The sequence below is a fragment of the Protomyctophum parallelum genome (assembly GCF_964188405.1).
Source record: "Protomyctophum parallelum genome assembly, chromosome: 15".
In the NCBI taxonomy this organism is placed as follows: domain Eukaryota; kingdom Metazoa; phylum Chordata; class Actinopteri; order Myctophiformes; family Myctophidae; genus Protomyctophum; species Protomyctophum parallelum.
This window is the reverse complement of record NC_139710.1, coordinates 30,301,712-30,319,843: the sequence shown is the minus strand read 5'-3', so window position 1 is coordinate 30,319,843 and position 18,132 is coordinate 30,301,712. Positions and strand designations below refer to the sequence as shown.

The window sequence follows — 18,132 nt, the reverse complement described above, 5'->3', positions numbered from 1 at the left end:
TAGGCAGCTATTTTGATGCAATGAAGCTTTTAACACGGGCTCTTGCAACAGTATGCAGCAGCATGTTGCAAGAGCAGATGAGTGTGTTTTGTGGGGCAGCAACTCTTCAGGCTTGTGTGTGTGTGTGTGTGTGGTGAGCGAAAGTGACGCGGAGCCTCCTGAGACTAAAATACACCTGTTTCTGTTTCACTCATTCTGATCTGGCTGACGACCACCATTCAGCCAGACTACTTGAACTGAAGCTCTGGCACCAAACAAGGTTCATTCAATAATTGCAGGTGTAAAGAATAAAATTCTCAGACGGTTTTGGCCAGAGGTTGACTTAACATCTGCAGCAGCATTTGATTGGAATAGATTGTTTGCTCCTTTGATTTTTGGCACATAGATAAACGACGACCGAAGAAGACGGAACCACCATGTCCTACACCGACAAACTGCCTCCCTCCTGGAACGACGGACCACCGCCTCGCAAAGTGGAGATCGACCTGAGTTCTCCTGGTCTGGCCGTGGTGGAGCTGGAGCGTCTGCTGTTCACTGGGAGATGCATCGTCAGCCATGCTGACGAAGTCTGGCCCAGGCTTTACATTGGAGACAAGTAAGCATATAGAAGTCTGGCCCAGGCTTTATACACTCAGCCAGTGAATCCACAGAATGGGTTTAGTTGAGAGAAAATATGTCATTTTAATTCTTAGATATTGTTCTTTTATTGTGATAGTGAGTTTTATAAACTACTGTCAAGAATTAAAGCTGACTATATTCTGTGATAATTGCTATAGTTAACAGTCTTGTCAAAACTCGACTATTGTAACTCCCTCCTTACTGGCCTACCAGCATGTGCACTTAAGCCTCTCCAGCTGATCCAAAATGCCGCAGCTCGCTTGGTCTTCAACCAGCCAAAATTCTCACATGTCTCCCCGCTGCTCCGCTCCCTCCACTGGCTCCCGGTCGCTGCCCGCACAGAATACAAAACTCTGATGCTGGAATCAAAACAACCAAAGGTATGGCTCCCCCATATCTTGCAAGTATGATCGAACCCTACAAACCCTCCCGCGCACTCAGATCAGCCAACGCAGGGAAGCTGGAAGTACCCTCACTAAAAACGCCAGGACAACGCTCCACACGTCCCAAACTCTTCTCCCTTCTGGCTCCAAAACTGTGGAATGCACTTCCCATTGCAGTCAGAACTGCAGCATCACTCCCAATCTTCCGCCGTAGTCTGAAAACCCACCTTTTCAGACTCCATCATGGCCCATAGCACTTACCCCACCCCCTTAGATAGCATTTCTGTAGACTTGGATAGCATTTGATACAGACTTATAGCATGTTATGTAGACAGCACTATAATTGCATTGTATGTAGTCATAGCACGTCATAGTACATATGTATAGCATAGTAGTATAGATGTATAGTTTATATGTATAGTTTCATTATATAGATATTCCACTGTTACTTTCTTAGCTTACGCATGTTTCATGATAAATGTTTTTATGTGTTTTTTATGTATTCCCATGCTTTTTTGTTCTTGCTTAATGTAAGTCGCTCTGGATTAAGAGCGTCTGCTAAATGCCTAAATTGTAAATTGTATAGTAGTGAACAGTTTCTCCAGCTCTTTGGTCGGTTCACCAAATTCATCCTGAGATTTTCAGAATCAGCTTGGTTCTTATATTGTTCCAATCAATACAGCTCAATAGGTCCAATTCCAACTTTGTCTGCACTGATTCTCTCCTGATTCAATACAATTGGTATCCGGACCTGAAAATGTAATTTCTGTTAACTGAAGAGCATGGAGAGAGGGAGACCCTATAGCTGTTATGCTCTGAATAGTAGCCTACAGCTGTTTAACACTTATTTTAAGAAATAAATACCACGTACCTTTAAAGTAGGCTCTGTCCAACCAGCTGATCTTCTACATCTGGACCAACACCATGAGTGTGTAAGAGGATCTGATCATAAATCAGTTTTAGTCGATTCTGGATGTGTAACTCCAGATCTCCTAATGGCGCATTGACCGCATTCCACTCATGGAACTTGCGTAGCGGAATCTCAAAGTTTCCACGGAGGTCTCCTGATATGTTGCATAGCCTACATCATCGTTACTTACAGCTGTCAGCAGGCGACTAAGATGCCATATCGAGTCCCTGGAAAAGAGCCCTTTTCTTCACTGTGACAAATGGCTGAAATTGCCTCCGGAAATGTCCAGTGAAGAAAGCAGCCTAGTCATGTTATGCTTTAGCTATTGAAAAATAGCAGATCTACAAGCTACGATCTACAAGCTACGAGCTTGTAGGTCTGCTATTTTTGAAAAATCGAAGAACGACTGACATTTTTTTTTATCTGATCTCAGGTCAGAATGGGTTAATCAGACCAGTGTGTGTCCAGTGGAAACCTCGTATGAATCTGATCTCAGGTCAGAATAATGGGTTAAAAAACATTGTCGTGCGTTGCAGACACAGTGCAGAGAACCGGGCTGATCTGTCCCAGCATGGTATCACCCACATCCTGAACGCGTGTCACCACAAACTCAACGAGGTGCCCGCTATGTATGACAGCATGGGCATCGCCTACATGGGCATCCAAGCCCGCGACACCATGGACTACGACATGAGCTGTAACTTCCAGACGGCGTCCGACTTCATCCACAGAGCTCTCAGTGGAGGAGGTGAGCACTGCAGTGTTCCATTGGGGATTTGATCTCTGGTGGTGCGCTATTTTAATGATGTCACGCGCACGTCGCTTAAAGATGGAGTGCCACATTTTCTTTTATATTTTTCCAGTTTGTCATGTGTCTATGAGGTGACAGTACTTCATTAGACACCCTGGAGTCGTTTCTATGTGCAATGGTGTGTTAACTTTCTATTTGGGGTTTCTTCCTGGAGGCTGAACCCTTGACAGTCAAACGGGCCAATGAAATAAACAGTAATATAGTGACATCACAATATCAGCCCCTCCCCTAACCCCTCCCCCTTTATCATACAACTACAGCTGTGGGTGCGGCTTCAGTTCAGGTGGATCACCGCCCAGCACCACGCACCAGGCAAACCAGGCATACTTACATGTAATGAACTGGTGGGCGTGCCCACATAAAAAACAACATTTTAACAAATGCTGAACACTTTTTTTGAAAAAAAATATACCTCCTTATATAACAATAAGACCTGATGATCATGTTTTAGGGTGGCACTCCATCTTTAACACCTACTATCACACCAGACTGAGCGGCCTAGGTGTCTTGGTCCCACAATGGACCCATGATATACAGTACATAGGTGGGTGACGTGACATGGTGTCCCTGGCTGTCCTCAGTGTCACTCATGTATAAATAAAAAATATATTTGTCAAAAACCTTCTGAATATTGTGCAGGACATTATGCTCCATGTGAACATACTCAAGATTAAAACATTTCATTCCTCATTTCTTCAGAATTTTCAACCAAACACAGCAAAAATCATATGGTGCGACTGTCCCGGCCTTGTTTCTCAAAGTAGGAACTTAAATAAAACTAAGGAAAAAAATGCTAAAATTATTTTAAAAATTCCATAAATATAATATAGATGTCTATTTGTGAGCATAATCTTTTCAAAGTCCAAGCATAATGTTTTCAGTCATTTCAGATCAAAAAGATGTTGTCCCCCAAACCAAAATCATATTGTGTGACACCATTTTGGGACATTTCAACAGGCAATTGTTTGGACACCCATTGGGATAGAGAGGTACTTCTTCATTAAGGCTGTTCAGCACTTGCATTACAATAGCATGACAGGTGTCTGTGGTGAATTATCATTTTAACATTTTCATGAAATACGATCTTGTTGGAACGCTGACCAATGCGACTCTTCCAAGTGTCTGTGGGTGTGACACCTTTTTCATTAAAAAAGCTAAAGGTATTAGATTTTTTGGTCATAATTACATGTAAATCTATGTTGCTTTGTTATAGCTAGCATGTTGGTAGCATGCTAATGTGTAGCTAGTAGCCTCAATGTTATGTTAAGTGCAGAAAACGTAATATGGTGTGACACTTTATCATAATGGTGTGACTGTTTTCCTGTCACGCCATATGACTTTTTTGTCACACCATATGATACAAACTGTATTTTCCTACAGATATAACAATAAATAACAAAGTCCCATGTTTCTTTTGTCCATTTAAACATGTTTTAAACATTTTCACCTAAAATCTGCAACTATCCACAATAAATTGTGTTTAATTTCGTTTTATTCAGTCATTGCCATGTTATTCAGTGTTAAAGCAATTTTCCTGTTGCTGTTTTTCCTGAGTAATTGTTAAATCAATCTGTAAAGTTCAGTACTCACTAAGTAGGTTAAAACACAGTTTGCTTTGAAAAATGAAGATATGATCATACGGTGTGACACTAAATCATTTGGTGTGACGTTCCAAATAGTGAAAAAAGCATACCTTTATTAATGATGAAACCATTAATGTTCATGGATTACGTATAGTCTAAGGAAGAGTCACAAATATTTGTGTAATTTTAGAGAAAGTTTTGTCACAATAAATACAAAATATATTGAAAGACCGATAACATGGGCCTCACATTGAGTGTTGATTACGGAAATAATATACAGATTTAATACATTTTCACAAAACTATAGTGGATCACAGGTTAGTTATGATAAAGGACTTTGATAAAGTGAGCAACTTAAGAAAGGTGTACTCCATTTTCATTTTATAAACAATTATTGTCATGTCACACCATATGACGATTTTAGGCACAGGTACAACAAAATGCTGAATAAATTCTGATTCCAATAAAATATCTAAAAACTAAATATGTTTCCATAAAGATGAGAGTGAGTAGAACAAAAGTAAATCATTTTTATTCCTGTTATTTAAAGGTTTTTAAAAAACACTTTTTTTGGGGTGTCACGTCACTGCTCATTCCTATGTTAGATTGCGCTGTGTAAGCGGCCTTTGAGGTGTGTGAACTTTGAAGGTTGTTTTTTTGAGTGGTGCAACCACCCCAAGGAACAGCAATGTCCGTGTCCGCCCTATGTGACGTTAACCTATGAGCACGAGTATGACTATTAGTACCAGTAGGGGGCGCTGTTGTAACAGAGAGAGAGCTGCACTGTTGCGGCTGGGGGGGGGGGGGGGGGGGGATTGCACCACTCAGTTCACACGGGTGTGATTTGTAATCAATGCATGTGCGTACGTGTGCGGACATAAATACTGTACATTGTTAAACTGTGTGTGTGTGTGTCTGTGTGTCTGTGCACGTGCATGTGTTTGCAGGCAGAGTTCTTGTGCACTGCCACGTAGGAGTGAGCCGCTCAGCCACGCTGGTCCTGGCCTACCTGATGCTCAGACAGAAGCTGCGCCTGGTGGAGGCGGTGTGCGCCGTCAAGGACAACCGGGGCATCGTTCCCAACCGAGGCTTCCTCCGCCAGCTATGTGCTCTGGACGGGGAGCTCTTCGCTGGAAAGTAACTAAGTACATTTACTTAAGTACTGTACTGTACTCCACTACACCTCAACGTTGTGTACTTCACTGCATTTATTGGAAGACATTAGCTGCTGTGTGTTACTTCTAGATTTCGATTGATATTACAAAACGCACGTTAACCACTTGAAAATGGCCGATCTACAAGATTTGTAGGCCTATACATTTGAAACCTGTGTGAAATAAGGACATTCTGCTTTATGGGCACTTTTACTTTTAGCTACTAAGTTTTGATGCCAATACTTTTGTACTTTTACTCAAGAATATTTTTAATTGTGGACTTGTACTTAACAGAGTGTCTATATTGCAGTATTGCTCCTTTTATTTAAGGATAAGGGAAATGGTGAATATGGTTTCTTATCTATGGAGTATGGAGTGATTACTGTATACCGTGTAAATATATCTATGCCGTAGGTGCTTCTGTCATTTTATGTGTTATAGAGAGTAATGATCAGGACACGCCCCCCTCATCTAGACTGAGTGGCAACACATTGAGCAGCATGGAGTGTTGGAGTTTGGAAGCGCTCGTTGGAAATCACTCAACCGTCCTGCCATACCACCTGTTTCTAAATGTCACATAATGCAGGAGGCAGCGAAATGTTGTGTTATTGAAAACAAGCACTTCCAAACTCTGACACTTAGATTTTTATGAAACAAAAACTTTGCAGATAATTCAAGCTTTTGTAGAATCGTTTGAAAAGAATAAGTCCCCAGGATGTGTTGTATATTTACTCAGCAAGAATCTTTATTAGTTGCTAAGGAGTCACATTTAGAGTTCAATAAAAGTAAACAGAGTTGGACAGCTTTACTTCCATGAGATGACAGTTCCGAGTATGACTCCAGACATGACTCTCAGTATGACTGCAGATGGTTGTTTTGTCCTTATATAGTTCTGAATATAACGGGTGGGTGTGTGTGTGTGTGTGTGTGTGTGTGTGTGTGTGTGTGTGTGTGTGTGTGTGTGTGTGTGTGTGTGTGTGTGTGTGTGTGTGTGTGTGTGTGTGTGTGTGTGTGTGTGTGTGTGTGTGTGTGTGTGTGTGTGTGTGTGTGTGTGTATGTGTGTGTGTGCATGTGCGTGCGTGCGTGCGTGTGCGTGTGTGTGTGTGTGTGTGTGTGTGTGTGTGTGTGCGTGTGTGTGTGTGTGTGTGTGTGTGTATGTGTGTCATACTGGCATCAATCTATGGTTAGTTGAGTTAATATAACAATGTGCTTAGGATGTCAATTGTCACAGACAGTGTCCCATTGCGCGTGGTGTCTCACCAGACACAAGTCACACGTCCCGAATACCACCGAGTGCACACAATATACTGCATACGACAACAAAATATCCTATACTTTTCGTACAGCTCCAATGTTGGTGAGTTTAACATTGTTTAATGCAATCAGACAGGACTTTTCTGTGTGGATGAATGGGCTGTCAAGGCCAGAAAGTAGTTTTTTGCCACTCAGTGGGCGTTCCCGCATAACTTCCAGGTACGATGATGTCACGCACATACCCTTTATATTGGAGTGTCATGGCGTGGTTTATATGGCGTGGTTTATATTTCACGGAACACTACTGATTGTAGTTCCCCTTTGTTGTTTGCCTGCATTTTGTGTACAGCTGAACTTATACTGGATCACAAGTTCTGGTCCCATGACCAGGTGAAATTTGAAGAAAACAAATGAATGTGTCATACTGTAAACAAATGGGGAAGGGGCTGTGTTACTGTTTACCCCTAATCAATAGATCGACCTATTGTTGTTCAGCTTTTAACCACCTGAACCTTAACATCCCTATTCTGGGGTTGAACATTCTGCCGAAAATAGCCGATCTAAAAGCCCACAATGGGCCGCTAATGCAGCTCGATGTGAGCTTTTTAGATCTGATGCTTTGGGGTAGTGCTTTGGTAGTGAAATATCATCTGAACCCGTGTGAACATTCAGCAATTTAATAATAGAAGCTGCTGGGATGCCACACATGCTGGATAAGCATTGCACTAATGCCCCGCCAGACTGAAGGCGTGACCGAGATTATGTTTTGTACCCTGTCTGTCTGTACGTCCGTCTGTGAGCAGATCATCTCGGGCCCGATCGAAGTGAACTGTGCACACACACTTCCTGGGTGAAAGAGCAGAATCTCTGCCCCAAACCTTTCTCGGCCTGTTGTCGTTCCACAAGGAGGCCGATTTTTGACAAAACGTATTATTCTTTTATAGTGATCCTACAAATTGTGTCCAAACCGAATGATAATTGGTACCCTCTATTGTCATGTGATCAAGACGGATCTGTCCAATCTTTCATATTCCATCCTGATTGGCTACGGTTGACTTCCAACGTCCGTTTTTAACAAAATACCTCACATCATGAACGCAGAATGTGATTTGACTGATTTCCGTGACACTTTGCGCGAACATTCCCACTGGTTGAGGAAGAAATGCCACTCTTTTCACATTGGCCTATTATTGTGCCACCAGCAGGCCGATCTTTACATAAACGTTTTCTTTTGTATTATACTCCTACAGATTTTGTCAGAACATCTATGTTATTGGAATGTTGTGTCGATTAATTTAATTGGATGTATAAGAAACAACTGTACATAATTACTGCATATAACCCCAACAATGGCCTCATAATAAAGGTACTGTACTGCTTCAAACCAGCTGTCTTCATCCAGATGCACCTGTACAAGCTCTTGTAGACGTATTTTATAATGTTTAGAACATTTAAGTATATGACAACCAATATAACCCATATAAGCTTAACAGATGACTATGCGGCTACCTGACTTGTGCAATATTCCTGTTGCATTCTCAGCCATGATTCCATGCGTGATATATATTGTAGCTTAACAGTAATCATTACACAGAATAAATACAGAGGCAGAGCAAATAAGAGAAGGACATATTGGCAAACAAACATGTCAAAGTACAGTGGATGGGTTTGCAGTTGTTAAAAAGGGGACGTCTTCCCCTTCCGTCTCTCAGCAGTGCGTGGTGAGGTGTCTTCACATTAGGAAGGTGAGTATTGTGCTACTGTACTTCAAATTAAGTCTTTAGGCTAATTTATAATGTATTGCTTACCGAAAATATTTTTTTGGTGTTTTAATTCAATCCTATTTACTTGGAAAATCAGTAATTTACTTTGAGTGACACTGCCATATACTGCCGTTACCTGTTTCAGCTTTGCCTTTTATGAGCTATTGAGGACTTGCCAGCATTGATATTGGAATCTTGAATTTAAGATATAACTTCTGAATTAGAGGATCCGAAACCGCTTCTGTCCATTTTAATTGGGGAAAGTGAAATTGCCCAATGGAAACAAAACTTTTTTGGGAATGGAATTAAGTTTAATTTGGGAATGGACTATACAACAGTGGTTCTGGATCAGCCAGGGCCCACTTGAAAAAAAAAAATAGAAATAAAAGTGAGGTCCACACATCTGACCACTTAACATGGCAAGTGGCACTGTGACATATTGTTTTTTTTTTAACATATTTTGTTTAACATGTTAATAGTTATCATTAAAGGTATGTTAAATTGCTCCTTATTTTGATTGTATTCCTTGCTATAGATACAGAAGTGTTTGTTCAGTAACAGCTGAATGCAATTTCAGGTCTGGAATCAGGATACAAATTTAATCCAATCAGGAGAGAGAAGTCATTAAGAATACAGGATAAAGATTGATTTGGAAGTGATGACACACAGAAATGAGCCCTGACGGGCTGAAAATGGCAACCCATCTGAAAATGTATATTCTGTTTATTAAAAACCCATTTTGAGGCCGGGAACCCCTTTTGGTGTTTTAAACATTATGTTTAGTTTAGCTATTGAAAAATAGCAGATCTACAAGCTCATAGCGCGCCACCGAGTGGCGCGCTATGAACTGGTCTGGTAGGTCTGCTATTTTTTTAATAATTGTTCAAATGTGCCTCAAATCTTTCGGAAAATTGTCATGATTTAGAAAACGTTTTTGTTTTTAATTTCGACGTCAGGCCTGAATGGGTTAATGAGCTGCAGGGACGGGGAGGTAGAGCTGTTACTGACCAAACACTCTACTACAGAGCGCTAGAGAGTCTATAGAAATGATTGCTATATCACCACATCACTATGGCTTTAAACTTTTAACAAAGAACATCACTGGAGCCGACCGTTAAAATCTTAGTGTTTTGCCAATTTATTTGGCGGCCCACTTGCAATATAAACACGGCCCACTAGTGGGCCCCCGGCCCACTAGTTGAGAACCACTGGGCCGGCTTGTTTAGTTAACAGTGAGTGAACTATTGACCGATGGGAACCTTTTGAACCTGTGCCTCAGTTCGCCATGATGCAAGGAGCCGTGGGGGTGTGGATTCTGTCAGCGCTGGTATGTCTGGGTACGGGACATCACCATGCTGGAAATGAAGGTAAAAGAGCTGACCGGGGTTGGATTTGATGGGGGAATCCTCTGGCCACTCATTGTTATGGCCGGTGGGGGATATATTTGGAAATGATGACTGTCTTAATTGATACGTCTGATATATATTTATTTTGGTAATATCACAATTTACCAATTTAATTAAGAACACATGTTAACCACGTTAACCCCCACATCCCTATTTTGGCCCACATTTACAATTTGTCTCTGCCAGGCCAAAGGCCTCCAAAGCAGCCGGCTCCTTTGGAGGCCTTTAGCCTGGCAGACCCAGCCGTCTGTACAGCTAATATCCGGCCCGGTTGGCCCAATTGGCGTTAAACTGGGCACGCACACTCCCTGGATAACAGAGTAGAACCTCTGCCCCAAACACATCTTTTGATATTACTCCTACAGATTTTGTCCAAACATCACACAAATCACATTATCTCTATATGTATGTACAGTATATGTATATGTCCTGTGATCAAGACAGATCATTCAGATTTGTCATATTCCATCCTAATGGCACGCAGAATAACTCTTCCTTCTTCCGGGCACGCTGGGCAAGACCTACGCTGTAGACGGTATCATTTGTTTTGGGTGGAAGTTGAGGGATTTCGGCGGAAGTACCGCTCAAGGAAATTACGTAGACGCTTTACAAATCAATTTACATTCTCCGTGTATGAAACAAGTGTTGAAAGAATATCCCATCCGGGGAAAATGCATCTGACGGATGTTCCGGCCAACACCTCCGCCGATACCGCCTCTGCCTTAGGTTGTGACCAGGCTTTTCTCTTCGCAGATGAGTAAGCCTGGGACAGAGGCTAACTTCTGGGCCCCTTCACAGCCAGGCCGGCGTTACTAATGATACTAATTAAGGCTCTGTTCCATTTAGTGTACAATTCTCAGTTCTCAAACTTTATGTTCACAATAAGAGCACTCAGCACCAAGAATGGAACAGAGCCTTCATTAGTATCATTGGCAGCACGGCAACACCTGTGAAGGAAGTAGGGGACGGTCGGGCCCAAGTTCTTTCCAAAATGGCCTGTGTGCATAGCGCCCATTGGCGTAGATTGGCTTCCAAAGTTTGGCCTGTTTTGAACAAAATACCTCAAATCATGAACCAATAGAGCGGCGCAGTCCCTCCCCCTTTCAGAACAACGAACGGCCCAGAAATGAAATGCAATGCATTCTGACCATAGGATTTTCTTTAAGTATTTATTTAAAGACGGTTACGCCGCGGACAAAGTCAACTCGGATCGTGACAAATCATGACAATGAACACAATATTTTGGGCCGATCAAATCATTAGAAAGAAGAAAATAAAGGCAGGAGACAACACTATTTGTTTCGTTTTTCTTCTTATAAATTATTTGATCGGCCCAAAACATTGTGTTCATTGTCATGATTTGTCACGATCCGAGTTGGCTTTTTCCGCGGCGTAACCATCTTTAAATAAATACTTAAAGAAAATCCTATGGTCAGAATGCATTGCATTTCATTTCCTGGGCCGCTCGTTGTTCTGAAAGGGGGAGGGACTGCGCCGCTCTATTGCCGTGAAACTTTGCACAGACATTCCCAGTAGAGTGAGTAGTAGAGAGTAGACCATGGAAAATTCCACCCTACTTTTTTTTCCTTAAATAAGCCTCATGGCGGTGCTATAACAGGCCGCTTCACGTTTTTACTTATAATTGGACTGGTCGGAGTCAAACTTTGCACGCATACAGCCCTATTTTGCGTGTCTTAAGTACCAGGTCTTATGACTTAAAGGACCTATAACATAAAATTCAACTTTTTCAATTTATTTTGTGTTTTTGGGGCTCCCATGTGTGTTTTCTATCCCCACAAATAACCAATTTTGAACAATCAGGCCTTCATATCATTATGGGTGTTTTAATGGAAATTGCTCTCAGGAACAGCTCGACTGATTTTGGCCTCATCGTGATGTCATCAATGTCACCCTACTTTGTATAATTCCCCCTCTTCTTCAGTCTTCAGTTCCAAATTTGCATTTCCACTTTGTTTACAATGTCCACCATTGTTGATTTTCCAAGCTGGCATGGAATGGAAACAAGCCTGGTTTTATCTAGCATCAGTATTATAATGACTCAAATATTAAATAATCTGCATATCAGCACCCCCACCACCTCAGGACATTGTGGTACTGCAGCTAAAACTGCTTTCAAAGTCCAGAAAGAAATGCCAAGGCCTGGTTATATCAGAGTAATGATTGAGGCTCAAACCATTAGAAATAACTTTGAGGGACATAGACCATATGATTATTAAATATTAAAAGCAGTTTTAAAATGCATGTTATTTGCGCTTTAACTTAAGACCCAGAGGCACGGCCAATTCTGGCCACTCAAAACAGCCAAATAGCATTGGCCACTCCTCCAGGTCTTAAGTTAAGTCATATAGAACTGGTACATGTAAGACACACGTGCAAAATAGAAGCCATACTCCCTAGAGGCTAAGGAAAAACCTCTGCCCTACATTTTTCACATTGGCCTTTTATAGCGCCCCCAGGATAGGTTGCATAGTCTGCATACGTTTAGGCCAGGCCAGGTATAGTAGAAGTCAAACTTAGCCAATTTACGATCAAATATATTTCATCCTAAATTGGCTAAGCTTGACTTCTACTATACCTGACCTGGCTGTTTTCAAAAACAGTTGCAATGCATCGTGATGTGAAGTGTTGTGAGCTTGTAAATCTGCTATTTGTCATACAAGTAAGAAGTAAAGCAAGTGTTTAACACATCTAACTCGTCGCCTTCAGGTCATGAAGATAACAGTGCAGACCACGCCGCAAACAGCCTCGCCATTGTGACATCAGCAAACAAAGGTTTCACCTTCGACCTGTACAGACAAATGGCCGCTCAGACAGACAGCCAAGGCAAGAACATCTTCTTCTCGCCCTCCAGTGTCAGCCTGGCCCTGGCAGCCTTGTCTGTAGGGGCCCGGGGCCAAACCCACCAGCAGCTCTTCAGTGGTCTTGGCTTCAACAGCTCCTTGCTGAACCAGGCTGACGTAAACCAGGCCTTCCATGGACTTCTGACCAAGACCTCATCAGAAGACATCAGTGCAGGAACTGCAGTGTTTGTGGACAATAAGTTCAAGCCACAGCCTGAGTTCCTGGATGCTCTCAGGCAGTCCTACCTGGCGGACGGGTTCAACGTGGACTTTAACAATTCCACAGAGAGTGCTGCTACCATCAACAAGTATGTGCGGGAGAAGACCCACGGCAAGATAGACCAACTACTGGAAAACCTGGATGCTGCTACCATCATGTATCTCATTAGTTACGTATACTACAAAGGTAAGAATGAATCTCTGAGCTGTCATTCAATTCTGTAGTTTTGAATATAATTTAATATACCAGACAGAAATGAAGCTAGTTAACTATTCAATAACCCAAACATGGTTATAGGGTTAATCTCTAACTCAGTGATTCTCAACCTTTTTCAAGGACCCTGGACCCCCAGTTTTTTTTGATTGAACAGTTTGCAGAAAAGCACAGGAAAGTACAGTTCAATCAATACGAGGTCTGCTAAGAGGATTTAAACCCAAGAAAGCCTATTGGCTTGTTTCCATTGGGGTCCTTCATACTCAATTAATCAAAACATTTAATGACATACAAATATACATTACTATTCAAAAACAGTTAGAAATCAAAAATAATAATATGTATAGACAATACAGTAGACAGTTTGGGGGGGGGGGGGGAGTAGGCTTTGACTTTTACTGTGGTCAGTAGGCCATGGACACCCATTTAATATTAGTTTAATCCGCATTAACATTAGTTTAATCCCCAATTGTTAACATTTGTTTAATCCCCATTTGATACCATGAATTTGTTTAATCTCTGGCACTCCATTGGACCCCTCGTGGTCTCATGGCTACATGCAGTCAGCTTGCCTCATTTCAATTACATCCCACTGTTGTCATTGTTGTTTCTACGCTGTTTTCTGTCAAACAGGAAAGTGGCAGACTCCATTTAAGCCTGCACTTACCAAGGAGGATGTATTCAATGTGGATGAGCAAAAGCAGGTACCACATCCCGTACCACACTACTGTCTTACTGAATGGCTTTTTATTAGTTTGTTTGGGAATATATCATATTGGACACATTTTATTCTTTGATTCTCACTGTTCCCATAACCACATAAACAAGTTAAAACAACAATAGATTTGTGTAAATCAGGGAGAAATAGAAGAAGTTCACACTTGCTTGAAATGCTTGTACCGATATTGTACGGCATGTTTGAAAGTGTGCCGATTAGTATGTCCATTAATGACCATTCTGGTGCTATATCATGTCACTCTATGCATGTCCGCATCACTTTAGTTTTTCCAGTTGTGTGAATGTTGACTGTTTAATGGACCACAATGGAAACAAGCCTCTGGATGTTATGCGACTCCATTTTGTAGTTAACTCGTGCTGCCTGTACCCGTCAAATTCGTTAATAGAATATTCAATCAATCAATCACGGCATGTAAGTGTGAACGCAGAGCGTCTATAATTACCATCATGACAGTGCGCCATGGCGGTGCTTCTCTATATATATGAACAAATATATATATATATATATATATATATATATATTATATATATACATATACAACATTGTTGGTGTGTTTAATATGGGGTGCTGCGGCTCCACTCTGGGTTCTGAGCGTTAGACCAAAGCTATTGCTGTGGGTCGAGCAGCAGTGATGCACGTGTTGTGTAGTTTTTACACTCCCCACAATTCTTCCTCAGAATCTAACTCCCCACCGGTGCCCACATTGTAGAGATCTATCATTTTTCCATCCCCCCCTCAGAATCTAAAGGCTCATACATAGTCTGGATTTCCGGTGGTGAGGTGACCAGTACAACATGACGTCACGAGCCGCGGTGAAGAGCAAACCACCGCCCCAGCCCTTCTCTCTGTTTTTACTCGCCACCGCTCGGCATTATTTCAGCTCCGGTGGTGGTCCGCTCACCACCACCGAAAATCCAGACTATGAATGAGCCGGTGAACCGGTGCTCACATTGAAGAGAGACAGCTGGGGAGAGTATCTGTATAGCCGGGGGACAGTGATAGGAGAGGCGGAGTGTGAAGCTCTCTGTAGCCGGTGACTGTGATCTGTAGCCCGGGGACAGTGACAGGAGAAATGCAGGTCTGTGAAAGGAGGGACGGGGGACAGTGGCCCAAAACCCTGTCATGGGTCGATCGGGCTCTTCTAATGATCCACATGGTGATGTTGCAGGTTCCTGTGCAGATGATGAACATGGAGGACAGCTTCGATGTCTACATTGACCAGCAGATCTCTACCACTGTGCTCCGTCTACCCTTCAACAACTCCTACTCCATGCTGCTGATGCTGCCTGACGGAGGTTTGACCGAGCTGGAGGAGCACATCTGCCCCATGCACTTGGCCAAATGGCTCAAGTGGATGAAGCCAAGGTTTGACATGACACTAAATTAAAAAATAACATGTTTCCTTACAAAAATAGCCTATATGCAAGCTCACTAATGTGTCATGGCGTGTTGTGAACTTGTATATTTGATACTGTACATAGGCCTACATGTTTGAAAACTTGACATGCATAAAATAGGGAACTACGGTTAAGTGGCTGTGTTTTGTTTTTACTTAGTTTAAAAAAATAAAAAAGTACATGTTCTTATTACTTTAAATTAAAGCTAATAATAATGATAATTAGGGATGCCCCGATCCGATCTTCATATTTTTATACAAGTAAGACGCGCAAACGCGGGAAGCGAACACAGCTCGTGTGTGTGTGGTTGTGTGTGTGTGTGTGTGTGTGTGTGTGTGTGTGCTACAGCTGCGCCCTGTGTGTGTGTGTGTGTGTGTGTGTGTGTGTGCTACAGCTGCGCCCTCTGGTGGCGGGCGGGTGGTGTAACAGCGTGACACACACACACACACACACACACACACAGACATTCAGCCCTTGCTGTCATAGTAAGTGGCTCACTGCGTTCGCAATAACACTTATGCCATATCACAATAGCAAATATCCTAATGTATGTCACTCTAGTGACAAGTGTAGTCTGTTGTGTTGCCTTTGAATTATTGAAAGGAAAAATGTGACTATACTTTTATTAGAATGACTGTCATTGTGTTTCTTTTTTCTTTCTATGAAAGCATGGAATCATAGCAAAATAACGATGTATTGTTTGTTTGTAAATGCTATTGTCCCGTAACCAGAGTCATAACTCCATTTGCATGTATGGAAATGCAATTTCTGTGACGTGGCCAAAAAGATGGCCCAAAAGTGGATCAAACGAATCATAACAGTTTACTCAACGAGAGATCTAAAGGTCAAAGGTCTTTTGATGAATGAGCTTCAGTTCCGGAGGGATCCTCACGGCCCTCTACCATATTGCTGAATTCCGTGAAAGACGATAGCACAGAACTGCCAAAACTGTTAAAATGGATTGAATTAATTGTCACAGAAACAAGCACTTTGGGCTTGACCCCTAATAATAATAATAATAATAATAATAATAATAATAATAATAATAATAATACATGACATTTATATAGCCTTTTCAAGGTTCCCAAATTCACTTTGGTATGGTATGTTAGAATATTACATTCACAAAACACTTAAAGTCAGAGATAGATCAATCTCTTATCTTATATCATGATTATCCACAGTATTTTGTCATAGTCTTAAGTGTTTTGTATTTCCTTTTCAGGACGTACAATTTATTTGTTCCCAAGTTTTCCATCAAGACTAAAATGAACCTGAAAGGCGTGCTGCGTCAGATGGGCATAACGGACGTGTTTGGTGCTGCGGCTGATCTAAGTGGCATTGCAGAGGCTGTGGCTGTGTCGGAGGTAAGAGCTGATCTAAGAGCTGATCTAAGTGGCATTGCAGAGGCTGTGGCTGTGTCGGACGTAAGAGCTGCCTGACTGTCTATTATATCACAACAAAGGACAGAGACAGTCCATCAGTCCAGTAGCCATCAGACTGCTCAACGAAGCCATGACCACCCATAATATGCTGTGTTCTATTCTTGGATTACTGACTCATGTTTCACTCTGACACATTCACACATGGACTACTGGGATATATGTTAGCACTACAGCACTGGTTCTCAAACATGTTCATGTCAGGGACCCCCAAATTGGTGATGTATTTGGCTGCGGACCCCCATTCGAAAATATTTTGTGCCGGGGACCGGGACCCCTTAAGGAAAGATTGGTCAAAAAAAGAAAGAAGAAATAGGGCAATAGGGAAGTGTCTATCTAAGCTGTTCCTCATTTAGCTGGGGACTCTGTGGTGGAACCCACCCAAGGACCCCACTTTGAGAACCACTGCACTAACACTGCTAACATTATCCCAAACCCTAACCCTAACCTCAGTCTTAACCAGCCATATAGATTGTTAAACCTAACCTCAGTCTTAACGGGCCACGCCTCAGTCTTAACCAGCCATATAGATCGTTAACCCTAACCTCAGTCTTAACCGGCCACTTAGGTCGGACTAACAGGGTTGTCAGATTTAGGGACAGTCCCCCTATACAGAACCATGACAGATGCCTGTTATGTGGTATTTGGCCTAATCTAATGCATACCAAGACACGGGGGTCCTTGAAATGAAGAAGTGTATTAGAATGACTGATCTAATCACTGATTATGTGCAGGTTGTGCACCAAGCCACGCTGGACGTAGACGAGACTGGAGCTACTGCGACTGGAGTTACGGGCATTGCCATCACGCCTCTGTCCTTCCGCCGCATCCCTGAATTGAAGTTCAATCGTCCCTTCATGGTTCTCATTGCTGACTCTGACAACATTCTGTTCATGGGAAAGATCGTCAATCCAAAGGAGACAAACGAGTGACAAATGAGTTCAAAGCACAGGTGTTGTCTGTCAACATATTAAATCCTCTCAAAACTTGTTTCTTGTGGTCCCGTCATTTTATAATCCTGACAGCTGTATTGTTTGTATACAGTTCTTGGCTTGTTGAGTATTTTTAAATGAAAAGTCAACAGCAGACCAGGGATAAAATACTAGGTCCTCCTAATTAAACATGTATACTGGCAATGAGCATATACTTTCAAGACATGGGAAATATACTGATAAATCAATGAATCAGTGTAGAGAGTGGGGAGGGACACAGTACAGCAAATGGTCTGACTGGTCCAGGAATCAAACCGGGGACACGCTGTCAGTGTCAGGCCTAACTCATACTTCACGTTTAGTGAGGCGCCCCTCACTTCACACAAGTGTGATTTTTAATGTCTGTTTAACTTGGAACACTTTAAACAAACATTAACCCCCCTTTA

The 18,132-nt window shown here is 42.1% G+C and overlaps 2 protein-coding genes across 2 annotated transcripts; both read left to right on the top strand.

Annotated features, from left to right (window-relative positions):
- Window positions 1-217: 217 nt before the first annotated feature.
- LOC310872475 (dual specificity protein phosphatase 26-like) lies at window positions 218-6,257 on the top strand. Its single transcript, XM_083784375.1, has 3 exons — window positions 218-595; window positions 2,448-2,659; window positions 5,253-6,257. Exons 1-3 carry the CDS (start codon window positions 417-419, stop codon window positions 5,444-5,446), a joined length of 585 nt encoding a protein of 194 aa, XP_083640501.1. The 5' UTR covers window positions 218-416; the 3' UTR covers window positions 5,447-6,257.
- LOC310872468 (serine protease inhibitor A3L-like) lies at window positions 5,314-17,688 on the top strand. Its single transcript, XM_083784366.1, has 8 exons — window positions 5,314-5,442; window positions 8,426-8,458; window positions 9,756-9,843; window positions 12,610-13,149; window positions 13,810-13,880; window positions 15,084-15,280; window positions 16,538-16,679; window positions 17,489-17,688. Exons 1-8 carry the CDS (start codon window positions 5,410-5,412, stop codon window positions 17,684-17,686), a joined length of 1,302 nt encoding a protein of 433 aa, XP_083640492.1. The 5' UTR covers window positions 5,314-5,409; the 3' UTR covers window positions 17,687-17,688.
- Window positions 17,689-18,132: the final 444 nt, after the last annotated feature.